Genomic DNA, 14,385 nt, shown 5'->3' on the forward strand with positions numbered 1-14,385 from the left:
GCAGGGGGAGCATATCACAGACTAAAAATTATGAAAAGCATCAGGAATGCATACAACAACATCAGATATTAATAACTCCTATCTAAAATCCTCAAGTTTACAGATTATCTCCAGTTTACAGATAAGAAAGCTGAAACCCACAGAAGCCTTAATTCTGTCTTCTCCATACGTGACACTGAGGATTTCCATCGTTCTCTTTGTGAAAATAAAATGTTTTACATTTTTTGCCAGTTCTAAAAGACTGTTTTTCACTTCTAAATTATATGAAACTTAGCTTCACAAAGTAAAGTGCCAAAGTATTCACATGGCCCAAGAGGCTATTCATTGAGCTCCACCTTCTCCTCCCCCACTGGCCTCTGACTTCAACCACTACTGCTGTCACCTTCACTGCCCTCAGCCACACCATCCTTTGCATCGCTGTTCTCTCTGTTTAGAACTCAACTCCCCAGATATCCACATCACCATCTCCTTCACATCTTTGCTCAAATGTCACTCTCCCCAACCTCCATTTATTATTGCAACCTTCCATTCCTTGCCGGCACCCCCAGATTCCTCTTATCCTGTCCTGCTATCTCAGTGTATCCTGATGCAAGTAGAACAGTTCCAGGCACGTAGCAGGTGTTCAATAAATACTTACCGAATGAACTGTTAAAGAAAAAGAGAAAGGAAGTAAGGAAGACTTTATTTGGAATCTTCACAATAGGTATATGGAGCACTGCATATACCTTGTGATGGGTGGGGGTGGGTGGGCTAAGTCCAAATACAGCATAGGCAACAGGGAATTTATAGCCAAGAAGCAGGGAATAGATAGAAAATTACTAAGCAAAAACATCATGATAAGAGGGATTCTGGCTAAACTGACCTAACAGAATTCTTATTGAAGACAGGCCATGGTGATCAAACATTATTTGGGGAATGATGGAGGATGAGAAACCTGACCAAATATTCCTCAGATATCCAGGGTCGAGGGGTTCCTTCTAAAATGACCTAGCAGAGTTCTTTGCTAAAACTGAGTTTTACAGGAATATGCACAGATGGGGCTAGCAGAAGATTCAGAAGCTCGACTAATGATTAGCCAAGCAAAAATCTTTCTGTTGCCACACTCAGAAAAAGATTCAAATAGATTGAGCAATTTAAAAAAAAGATGAAATCAGTGGTCTGTTGGTGGAAAATAATTGTAATTATGAATTAAAGTTTCTGTAACTAGATTTCCTATAGCCATATATATATACGTATGTATATCTATCTATATATGATATATATAATATGAAATATTGAACTATAATTCATTCTGCTTTAGAAGAAATGTATATATTTAGTATGCAGAGGTTAATTGCTATGGGACTTAAGAGGGTCTTAACTTCTCAACTTTTCATTTTACTTACTAAAATATACTTACTTCTCTGATAACTGTTGTAGAATTCTCTGAATATTTCACTTCATATTGAAGTGGAAATGATACCAATGGTGGGCTGGACCAAGAAATCTTTAAATTACCGTCATCGGTGATTTCCATACGCAAACCTAATGGTGGATCAGGCTTCACTTAAGAAAAAAAAGAGAATATTTTTAAGTCAAGTAATTTTCATGACAATTATAGTTGAATAAAATAAAGTCAAAATAAATTTTCATCATATCTTGCCTTTCAAGTACTTAAAAGGTGACTTTATCCAAGGACTAATTACAGAACCGAAACAAGCTAGAATATTGGGTCTAGTTCTTGTACCTTATCATAGCAATCCATGTATATCCATTTCCCTCCCCTTAAGTGGTAAAGACTATGAATCAGCAAATGAGATTATCTTGCTAAATGTTATTTCCCCTTATAAGAATCCCACTTAACTTTATTAAACCCAGCATCCTCAAACTTATTCGAAGTCTCCCCTGAACCTCACCCACTCCACTTATTTTAGTGGGTAAAAAGGAAAAAAGCATTGTGCAGAACACTATTTGGAAATACATAAAACTATCCAAAATTCAACTTGTCTATTAATTATGGATCATAATTGTCTATAATCTAGACAAACCTACTCAAATAACTGACAGCATGAATATTCCCATGCAATAAATGCAGCTGCAGCAGTCCCTGGCTTGTCATCAGAAGTAGGGATGAAGTTTCTCAGAATATTAAAAATGTTTAATGTTTAAATTTTGAAAGTTTAACACACATTTATACTTGGATTCCTGATATATTTAAAATAGAAAGATTGCCAAAGTGATAGAAAATGGGTGCATTTTCTTGTTTGTTCATCTCTATATTAGCAAGGTTTTTACAATTAACAGGAATTATTCATGTATATAGAAATTATCATTAAACTGAAACAATTACTGATTCGAATTTTATTTTCAACAAATAAAGAGCATAAGATAATTTTCACATTCTATATTTTCAAGAATTTGGTCACAATTTTCCTCTTTTAGTCAAAATCAATGATGTTTTACTTTATGTGACATATTAAAAATTTCAGTTACTTTAAAGCAAAGACAGCTAAACACAAAAGTCTGGAAATTACAGGTGAAATTTACTGTGTTCCCATGACCAAAGAGAAAACAAACATATACCAAAGAAAAGTAAAATCACAATATTACAAGCTATTGTACATTTCCTATCTGCATATCGTAAAAGTTATCAGTATCAAACTGGAGTTACTAATGTGGAACCCTAACACAATGGAGCTGGGAGGCCATGAAGGAGTCCTCTTATGCATGTATGCCTACGTTGGAACGATGTAAATAATTCCTCAAAACCACAGTATTCCATAAAAGCTGCCTGCACAGAGACACTTGCCTAACAATGGCTGTCTCCACCAATGAGCTAATGCCAACCCCTGCAGCAAGCTCTTGTAACCAAAAATCTTTGTTCAAAAGAGCTTACATGGAGGTCTCCTATATGTCTTTTCAAGCTTCCCCTTTACTCCAACCCCCCGTGGATATGTCATAGTCATTTCATAGCATGCATATCTAGAACTGCAATCCCCTACTACTCCCAAATAAACTTTTTGCTTTGTAGAGTTGGTATCTGTCATACATTTTAGGTTGACAATACTAATATGCATTACTATTAGAAATACAAAAACAAACCCAATGTCAATTTCCCATTCATCTTACTCTGCCTCTCAGCAGCACTCCACAGATGCTTATACCCTCCTTCTTGAAATATTTTTTTCACTTGGCTTCTAGAACAACATACTCTTTTACTCCTGCATTCTTACTGATAACCCCTCAGTCGTTCTCTTCCTGAACTCTAAATAGGTGATCTCATACAATACTCTAAACCTTGATATGTTAATAACTCCCAAATGTATATATCTCCCCTAAACTTTAGACTCGTATGTCCAACTTCTTATTCAACGTCTCCTAGGTTTCCAACAGACATCTCAAATACAATGTGTCCAAAACAGAGCTCTTGATTTCTGTACACACACCTAATCTTCCCTGAGTTTCCATATCTCAGTATCTAGTGTCACTGTTCATCTAGATGCCCAGGTCTAAATTTAAGAGTTATCCTTGATTCCCCTCTGTCCTTCACACTCTACAACTCCAACCACTAGACAGTCCAGTAAGCACCATCTCCCAAACAGATCCAAACCAAAACAGTTCTTTACTTCTCCACCCTGGCCTACTATATGCTCTGGACCAGGTAACTCTGACCTCATCCCTTAATACTCTCATACCTCATTCACTCCTAGCACAAAGGTCTTCTGTTTTGTTCCTCAAATTACCAAGTTCATTTTATCTTAGGGATTTTGTGAATATTGTTCTTCCTGCTTGGAGCACCTTTTGCTCTGGATTTTTGCATGGATATCTCTTCTTTATTCAGCTCAAATGCTATGTCCTAAAGGAGATCTTCTTTTATCTACATAGTAGAAACAATAGTCCCTGACACTCCATCACACCAGTTTTATTGTTTTCATGGAACATATAATTTGGGGATATTATCATATGTGTTCAAATACAAGGAAAGATTTTTTCCCCAAAATTATCTCTGCATAAAGACAAAATTAAGAAAGTTTTCAAGTTCTTAAAAATTCCATAGCACTTTCCCTTAACTATTTCATTTTGAAAAACAATGCAACTCAAAGTTGACTCTAAATGCTACTAAAAAATTATCAGGTAGAATTAGTTTTGCAAAGAAAAGAAAATGATATTGAACAAAGATTTTGTAATTTTTTTCTCTATGGTATAACTTCACGATTGAATTGCTTGTATGTCATTGTAACTATGTTGTGGAGAGCACAATGATATCCCTAGAGGACAAATTATTTGAAAGTCTTAACGTTAAAATACGATGTCATACACAGTTTCAAAAAGTGCTGTATCTCCAGTAACTTAGAAAGAAGCAAAGCCTGAGTTGTATGTAAAATTGTATCAGATACTTGGAAAAGTGGCTCTAGTGATGTCAAAACCAATGATGCAAAATCAGACATAAAGAGTTTGCATACAATTGTTTCAGGAAATATAAGTGGAGAAAAATTGCTAAATTATACATAATTAAATGAAATTAATAAATTAAATACATAGCACTAACATTTGCCTGTATTATTCACATTTGTAATTGCATATTTAAATTGATAAAAAGAGATTTGGGGGGATCTTTGCACAAAGAAAACAGAGTGTTGTCTATTATTTGAAGTTTTCTGTAATCATGTTTGTACAGTAAATTACTTATTTACTCTTTTATCATTGTCTCTGCCTACTATTGTTTTTCCCTGCTCTCTGAGGTAGGAACCATGTCTAATTTCCCACTCTTTTTCTAGCTCCTAGAACAGTCTCTGACAAACATAAGCCTCTAAGAAATATTTATTGAAGGAATAAATTCAGGTAAGAAACATGCTTCTAATTATTTTTAAAAATAGTTATCTGAGTTGTGAAAAAGTGATATCCAATCAATACACACCCATTACATAGATCCAGGATTTAAAGAAAACAGTTTTCAAAACAGAATTTAAGTGACAATGGCCGAGATATACATACTATTGTTAAATCATTCCAGAAGCCACTCTTCATACCCCCAGTACTACATCTACCATCATTACAGTGTTAAGCAAAGTGAGATATGCTAGCAAATATTTTTGTAAGCAATTTTTAACCTTTATATATGACTGATGTTTTGACCTATTATCATCATTTTAGTGCATAACTTACCCATATTTATGGGCTGAACTGACATTAGAGGTGACTGGAAAATTACTCCACCAGATGTGATTTTCAAACACATAAGGAGAGTGTTGTTGAGTTTGGCTGTTGGCACAGGCACAAGACATTCACAACGTTCATGAACACTGCAATTGCAATGAACCATCTGAAAACTGCCTTTTTGGGGAACCAGAGGTGAATCTTCTAACACTTCCGGCCTATATTGAAAAATAAAATCTAAATATTAACACAGATATGAAAATACTGGATAGGCTCTTAAAGCAGGATACTAAATACAAATCGAAGTAAACTATTTGAGACACCCAGCTTAAAGGGTATCTGGAAAAAAAAGATACCTACATTAGAAAACACAGATAAAGATTACAGCAGGTTAATCATCAGGAAGAACATAAGCAAAAAGATAGCGAAGCAAAAGTGAAGTACTAAAATAAAAGAAAAACTGCAATCCTAAAATCCTACGCCCAGTGAAAACAGCTTTCAAAATAATGATGAAATAAAGACTTTTTTTTTTTTCAGATATACCAAAGCAAAAAGAATTCATCACCATCAGACTTGCACTATAAAAAATGCTAAAGGAAATCCATCAGGCAAAAACAAAAAAAAATGACAGCAGATAGAAATATGGTTTCACACAAAGAAATGAAATTTAACTAAAATGACAAATATTTATTGATTGTTTAAAGCAAAAATAATAGCTTTGTTGGTGTGGGGTTTACAACATATGTAAAAGTAAAATGTATGGCATTAGTACCAAGCTTGGTAGGGGAGAAATTTGTGATGTTCTTACATGCAGTGGTATGATATCACTTAGAGATATATTATCACTTGGACTATAATAAATTGGAGACAAATATTATAAATGCTAAAGCAACCACTAAAATAATAAAACAAGAAAATATGATTAATAAGCAACACAGGATATTAAGTAGAATCATTTAAAAAATCAAAAAGAAAGCATAAAAAGAGGAAAAGGGGAACAAATAATAAAATAAGATAAGAAAAGAAATAAAAAGATTTAATCCTAAACATATCAATTATCACACTAAATGCGAACAGCCTAAACATCCCATTTAGAAGGCAAAGATTATCAGACTGGATTTAAAAGACCCAATTATAAACAACCTACAAGAAATCAATTTTAACTATAAACACAAATAAAATGAAATGAATGGGAAAAGATATACCATTATAAGATTAGTCAAAAGAAAGTTGTAACGGTTATATTAATGTCAGAGAAAGTATATTTTAAAGCAGTGAATATTCCATGGGATAAAGATGATCATTTCATAATGAAAAAGGGATCAATCCACCAAGAGGACATAACAAACCAAAACATTTATGTACCCAATAACAGAGTTTCAAAATACATGAAGCAAAAGATTGAGAGAACCTTAAGGAGAAACAGACTAATCCACAATTATTGATTAATTTCAACTCATCATTGATGCAACATTCTCCATTGATATAACAAGTAGACAGATATTAGTAAAGATAAAAACGTGAACAACACATCAACTGACTTGACCTAATAGACATTTCGAGAACACTCCACGCAACAATAGCAGAATGCACATTCTTTTCAAAAGCATTTACCAAGGAAGACCATATTCTGGGCCATAAACATCACACACCGGGGCCTATTATGGGAAGGTGGTTGGGGGAGGGATTGCATTGCGAGTTATACCTGATGTAAAAGACGAGTTGATGGGTGCTGACGAGTTGATAGGTGCAGCACACCAACATGGCACAAGTATACATATGTAACAAACCTGCAGATTATGCACATGTACCCTAGAACTTAAAGTATAATAATAAAAAAAAAAGTCTCGATAAATTTTAAAGGATCCCAGTCACACGAAAATAGCATTAATAACAGAAATCAATAACAGATACATATTTAGAAAGGCCCTAAATAGTTGGAAACTGAACACACTTCTAAATAATTCCTGGGTCACTCAAAAACCATATCAAAAAAAATTAGGACTTTTTAAGTACATGAAAACTAAAATACAACATATTCTTTAAGGTAAGATATTGTTTACAGCAATAATTCCAGGGAAATGTGTTTAACACTAAATATAGGCACTGCCTATATGAAAAAAAAAGAAAGGTCTCAAATCAATGACTTCAGCTTCCATCTTAACAAACTAGGAGAAAAAAAAAAGAGCAAATTAAACCAAAGTTTAAAATAGATGAGAAATCATAAATATCAAATCAGAATATAATGAAATAAAATAAAATAAAATAGAAAAATAATACACAAAGATCAAGAAAGCCAAAAGCTGGTTAAAAGATTTTAAAACACGAAAGAAGCTTTAGCCAGACTGTATTAGTCCATTCTTATGCTGCTATGAAGAAATATCCAAGACTGGGTAATTTATAAAACGGAAGAGGTTTAATTGATTCACAGTTCCACAGGGCTGAGGAGGCCTCAGGAAACTTACAATCATGGTGGAAGGACATGCAAACACGGTGGCAGCAAGGAGAAGTATAGAGTGAAGGGGGGTAAAAGCCCCTTATAAAACCACCAGCTCTCGTGAGAACTCACTCACTATCGTGGAGGTAACCGCCATAATAGTGAAGAACAGTGTGAAGGTAACCACTTCCATGATTACCTCCTACTGGGATCCTCCCATGACACATGGGGATTATGGGAACTACAATTCAAGATGAGATTTGGGTGGGAACACAGCCAAACCATATCACAGACTGACCAGGAAAAACCATAGAAGTCACAAATTAACAATATAAAAAATGAAAGCACGATATTGCTACACAGTCTACAGCTATTAAAAGGATAATAAGAAAATATGAATAATTTTATGACATTAAATTTATATTGGATAACTGATGAAACAGAAATTATTTTAAAATATCATTTACAATAACATCAGAAATAGAAAAACTTTGGAATGTATTTGACAAAAGATGTTTAGGATTTGTACATTGAAAACTACCAAATGCTGTTGACAGAAATTATTAAGACCTAATTAAAATGAGAGATGTACTGTGCTTATGGGTCAGAAGACTCAATATTGCTAATATGCCAACTCTCCTTAAATTTATCTATAGATTTAATGCAATGCTACTCACAATCTTAACAGGCTATTTTATACAAATTGACAAGATGAATCTAAAAATTCATATGGAAATGCAGAGAATCTAGAATAGCAAAAATAACTTTGAAACTGAAGAACATATTTTGAAGAATAACAATACATAACTTCAACATGTATTATAAAGTTGCAATAATCAGGCCAATGAAGTATTCATGTAAAAACAAAAAAAGTAAATGAATGGACCAGAATAGAGTCTAGAATAGACTAACACGTACATGGACAACTGATTTTCTACAAAGGCACAAAAGCAATTCTGTGGAAAAAGGATAATATTTCTGACAAATTGTGCTGGAACAATGGAATATCTATATGCAATAAAATAAAAGAACTTTAATCTATACCTCGCATCAGATAAATTAATTCCAAATGGATCATAAATCTAAACGTAAAACCTAAAGCTATGAAACTTCTAGAAGAAAACATGAGTAAAAAATTTTGTGACCTTTGCTTAATTAAAAATTTCTTACATATGACACAAAAAGCACGATCCATAAAAGAACAAATTGATAAACTGGACTTTATCAAAATTGAAAACTTGTTTTTTGAGAAGCACTATGAAAGATAACAAAAAGACAAAGCATACACAGAGAACATATTTGCCAATCATCTATCTGATAAAAGATTTGTATCCATAAGGTATATGCAACACTCAAAACTAAATAATAATAATACAAACAACCCAGTTAAAAAGATAGGCAAAATGTTACACAGTCACTTCACCATATAAATCATAGTTATGGCAGATAAGCACATGACAAGATGCTCATCATCATTAGTCATTCAAGAAACACAAACTAAAAACACAATGAGATATCACTATCCACATACTAGAATGGTTAAAATATTAAAAAGAAAAGACTAACTATACCAAGTATTGCTGAAGATGTGAAGGAACTGGAACTCTTACACCGCTGGTGGGAATGAAAAATGATACAATTTTGGAAAATAGTTTGGCACTTTCTTAAGTTGTTAAACATACACCTACCATACGATGTGCCCATTCCATGCCCAGACATTTATCCAAGAGACATGAAAATATATTTCAATTCTAACACTTGTGGCAACTTCATTTGTAATAGTCAAAAACTATAAACAATTCAAATGCCTATCAACAGGTGAATGGGTGAACAAATTGCAATATAACCATTTAGTGGAATGCTATTCAGCAATCAAAATGAATGAAATACTGATATAAACAACATTAATGAATCTCAAGATAATCATGTATATGAAAGCACAACAAAGTACTGTATGATTGCATTTATATAAAGTTCTAAAAAATGCTAGAGTAATAGTAGGTTATAGTGCTAGAAATCAGATCAGTCATTCCCTGGGGACAGAGGTGGGGTGGGAGAAGGAAGTACCACAGGTAGGAGCGTGAGGGTGGGATTACAAAGGAGCAGGAAGAAATTGTCTAATTGATGATATATTCATTTTCCTTATTATACTGATGGTTTTATGAGTGATTTCTCATATCAATATTTGCCAAATGTATAATTTAAATATGTACAGCTTATTATATATCAATTATACCTCAATAAAACTATTTACAAAAAGAAAGAAAATCTAGGAAAATTTTTGTAAGCAATACTTCGCCTATCATTTTAAACCTTCAAATAAGCAAGTTAATCTTAAAAATATAATTATAATTAGCTGGGTAGGGTTACCAAACATTATTAAAAAATTAAAAATTAAAAAATAATAGTATGCAACCAAGAACAGAAAGTTGTTATTTCTTACTTAATAGATTTTTTATAAATCTGCCTCATCCTTTAGGGAGTCTAAGTCTTGGTGTAAATGAAATAACTATAGAATAAGAGCAGTGGGGAGAAGAGTGAGGAGTAACAGTGCCTCTGACTACCCATCTCACCCGTGCTGCCCCATTCTATCCATTAATATCTGCTACCTCCTACCGAAACCACACTCTGTTTTTCAAACAACCTGGGGATAGGGAGATAGTGCATGATCACTGCCTTCAGAAATCTTGCAGTCCTTGTAGAGGGAAAACACTGATATAATAACTTAAAAATCAGTATGGAGAAGTGTTGATTTAGAAGCTACAATAAAGTAGCATATACATGAGCATCCAGATATAAAAAACATGAAAAACAGACGCTAATCTTTCTATGCATACCCCACTAATATTAAATGTTTAGAATTATGATATATTTTCAAGTTTCCTGCGATATAATTTATTATTACTTCAGTACTAAAAAAAAAAAAAATCAACCATGAAACAACATTTGCAGAACTTTAATGTGCCAAGAAATCTACTGGGAACTGTATAAGGGATATTAGTGTCAAAAGCACAATAAATTAACATTGAGATCTAAAATCAAGTACTTCTGTTTGCTTATTGGCCATGAGATCATGGACAAGTAAGTTTATATTTGTGAGTCTCAGTTTCCTTAATCAATAAAACCAAGATAATCCCTGAACCATCTGTGTTTACAAGGATGTGAATATCAAAGACAAGAATTACATAAAAGTATGTTCGAAAACTGTAAAATGCTATCCACCCTAAAATATTGTTTTGAATTAGAGATAGCCTGATGTAGCACTTTCAATTTTATCTAAATCTTTAAGCAAAGCAAAATGTAATTTTTAAAAATATCAAGCCAGACCTTTTATGCATTTTTCACATATTAAAATAAAAGCTTTTACAAAAAGGGTGTGAACAAATTGAATAAATTGTGGTGTTTTATGTCAGAAACATGCTTGCAAGGCATTATGCTTTGGCTGAAAAACTTCAGAATTTTAAAGTAAGAATATTTGCCTAAGTTGAGCACATATATTCTCCACTAACATTTTAAATGATAGAAAATTTTAGTCATGTTTTAAGACAAAGAGAAAAGTTGGAATCACATCATCTTACTTTAGATGGTCTTGCCAATGCCAAATCCTTTTCTAAATACACTGAATATTTTTTAAAAAGGGCTAATTTAAAATCAGATTAACTCTATGGTTTTCTTATCACTTCACTGATGTAGTTTCTATTTATTCAATCTCTTTTTCATTTTGTTAATAATTGTAATATACATGCAAAACATCATATAGATTATATATCCTTAATAATGACTATATAGTATCTACATTATAAAATCTGTATTATAGTAATTCATTGTTTGTTTTCTGGTTTTTAAAAAAGCTTTCTGTAACCACGTCAACAGCTAATCCCATCATGACACTATCAGAATCAATCTAAAACTAATTTCAAAATGTTCTAAGCTTGGGATCAGCAAACTCTGGTCCACAGGCCAAATCCAGCCATCTGCCTGTTTTTGTACAGCCTGGGAGCTAAGAATGGTTACTTATATTTTCAATTAAAAACAAAAAGACTGTTTCATGATACATGAAAATTATATGAAATTCAAATTTCAGTGCCCAAAAGTGTAGTAACATTAATTCAATTTACATACTAACTATGATTGCATTTGTACAAGCACAGAATTGAATAGCTGTGACCGAGACAGTATGGTCCACAAACCCCAAAATGTTTACTACTTGGCCCTTTAAGAAGAAGAAAATTTTGCCTCCCCAGGTATAAGCCAAAAGTATTTTGTACTCTCTACTGGTGGGTATTTGATGGGCAAAGGACACAAAAATAGAGAAAGCACATTAAATATATCATCAAATTTCATTATTACAATTTACATAAAACACCTTTAGGAATATTATCTAATCCAATTTTTCAAAGCACCCTTTGAGGGAACTAACATCATCTACTTTACAGGTAAAACAAACTGAGATTTGGAGAGAATGTAGACCTGGAACTCAACTGCAGTCTTGTGCATCAAGTTCAATGTTCATTTCGTTACACCCAACATGCCTTATTATCACAAGATAAATTTTGCTGTTACCATCGCCATTTTATTTAGAGATTAATAAAGACCATAGTAACCATGACTAAAAAATAATTATAACCTGAGTCATGTTAATATTTTTATAAATGGAAATATTAGAGAATTATATAATTACTTCAAATGATTCTTTAAGGAAAAACATTAGATATTTCCTGGATTTGTGAGGGGAGTTTCCCAAGTTTGTGTGAGATCCGGAATCCCCCAACCTGGTTACATGCCAAAGTCAGTATAAGAATTTAAGAACTCTGTTTTTATTACTATCAAAAGAAACTCTAACAAATTTGATAATTTTAAAGTATGGGGATAAAAGGATCATCAAATTTTAAAAGTAATGAGATATACTTGGCTTAAAACAAGCAAACATGAAGAATTTCTGGAATTCTTGAAAATTTTTATATGCAACAAAACATTTTATGCCTTACCAGCATACATATGCATATACAAACTCAGTGTCACTATTTAATACCTCTACATGTAAATAAACTTTACTTGAAAGTGAAAATAATATGAAAACAGTTGTCAAATGAATTTAACATTTTGTCTCTTTACCATTTTTGACTTTTTGGTAATATTTTTACTCAAAAGGTAAAGATATAACTCTTTAGTATTGAAATTTCATTTTTGGTAGCCATACGTGGTTTAGAAAGAAAGCACAATCTGTCCTCTGACTTTTGGTCCAATTTTTCTTCCAGAAAGTGCAAAAATATTAAAACTTCTCCAAGCAAATTCTATGCTAAATTATTACAGGAATAACACCAAATTGGTACCACCTAATTTCCTGATTGTAACGTGAACTGACAGCAAAACAGTGAACAAACCAATGAAGTGAAATCAGAAAGTTTACTATTAGCTTTGTAAATCATTTAATAAAGTCACTTATTTTAAATTTCAGATTGGTAATCTATAAAAACATTACCTCAAAATTTTCCCTTGCCAATCCCAAATAATTTGAGACTAAGTTACTGTCCCAGACTAGATTCATCATAAAAATCACCTGGAGAACTTGTGAAAAAATACATTCCTAGACCCCATGAGGAATTCAGAAGGTCCAGAGCTAAGCAATCTATGTTCTGAATAAATGCAAGCAATCTAGTTCCACCACAGACCTATTGAACGCCAAGTAAGAAGTGCTGACCTAGATAAATCTTATCAAGGAGGAAAGTTTAAGAAGCATTTTGTAAAATGTAAAGTACTCTTCAGATGTAAAATATCACCAAATAAACAGAAAATCAACAAATATAAGAGAAAGTGGGGAAAAAAAGAAGAATGCAAACTGAAACAAACAGGACCTTAATGTCTATCAAGTTAATAATATAACTGCCTGAAGGGAGAGGGAAGACCTATCCTATTTAACTTTGGAACATAATATTTGACCATGTACCCATTAGCCTTAGTAAAGGCAAAATGAGTGTAAAAAATATTGTACCCCAGTTAGTACACTTGTTTTTGTTTTTCACAGCAGTATGGGTTAGCAATTCTAAAACTGCTTTGTGTATATTCTAGCACTGAGCAAATAAGTAATACATTGTGGGAAAGGGAAGCCAGGTTTCTCACTGCTGGAGAAGAAAGTTACAAAACAGAAAGAAAAAAAAGAAGTTTAGAATGGACCCTTCGTTTTTGACCTAGAATGGGACATATTAGTATGAACGCATACCCTTTAATATATGTACATACAGAGAGATACAGGTATATAGATTTGTGTATATTATGTACACACATTGTGTATATATTGTGTGCACTAACTAGCTCTGCACACAGAGAGGGCTATAAACAATAACAATGAACAACTATCCTCCAGACACTGGTTTGTAATACCATTCTTCAACAAAAGGAACCATGGCTCCTTGGAGAAATGGCTGATTCCAGTGTTATATCAGGAAAAGTATAAGATCAACCTGGTACATCTTATACTGCTAGAAAGAAAGTCCTCAAAAAACAAAATGATGGGGGATATATCAAAAGTACACAGGAGCCAGCTTGAATGGGCTCTCACTGGCCAAATAGGGGACAATTTCAGTAATAAAATGAATGACATAACATTATAGCCTACAAACTAAAATAAGAATCCATGAGTCCATCTTGACAGAAAGGAAAGAAGGGAAGGAGAATGAAAAGTGCATCACTTACAGAGCCTAGTACTATGGGCTGCACACACTAAATACTTTTTTATTGAATAACATTATTCTAAATGCCCAAATTAATATTTAGCATTTTTGTTTACAAAAAAAAATTGCATTTTGCATCTG

At 32.8% G+C, this 14,385-nt stretch overlaps 1 protein-coding gene across 4 annotated transcripts in view; it reads right to left on the reverse strand.

Annotated features, from left to right (window-relative positions):
- Window positions 1-14,385, reverse strand: part of LEPR (leptin receptor) — a 120,027-nt gene that overhangs the window by 41,292 nt on the left and 64,350 nt on the right. For all 4 annotated transcript variants that reach the window (XM_038001071.2, XM_007978427.3, XM_073007230.1 and 1 more), the window contains 2 exons: window positions 5,146-5,354; window positions 1,400-1,545 (listed from right to left, as the gene is read on the reverse strand). In XM_038001071.2, coding sequence (XP_037856999.1) covers window positions 1,400-1,545; window positions 5,146-5,354 — 355 coding nt within the window. The remainder of the gene's footprint in view (window positions 1-1,399; window positions 1,546-5,145; window positions 5,355-14,385) is intronic.

The sequence above is a fragment of the Chlorocebus sabaeus genome, chromosome 20 (genome assembly GCF_047675955.1).
Source record: "Chlorocebus sabaeus isolate Y175 chromosome 20, mChlSab1.0.hap1, whole genome shotgun sequence".
In the NCBI taxonomy this organism is placed as follows: Eukaryota; Metazoa; Chordata; class Mammalia; order Primates; family Cercopithecidae; genus Chlorocebus; species Chlorocebus sabaeus.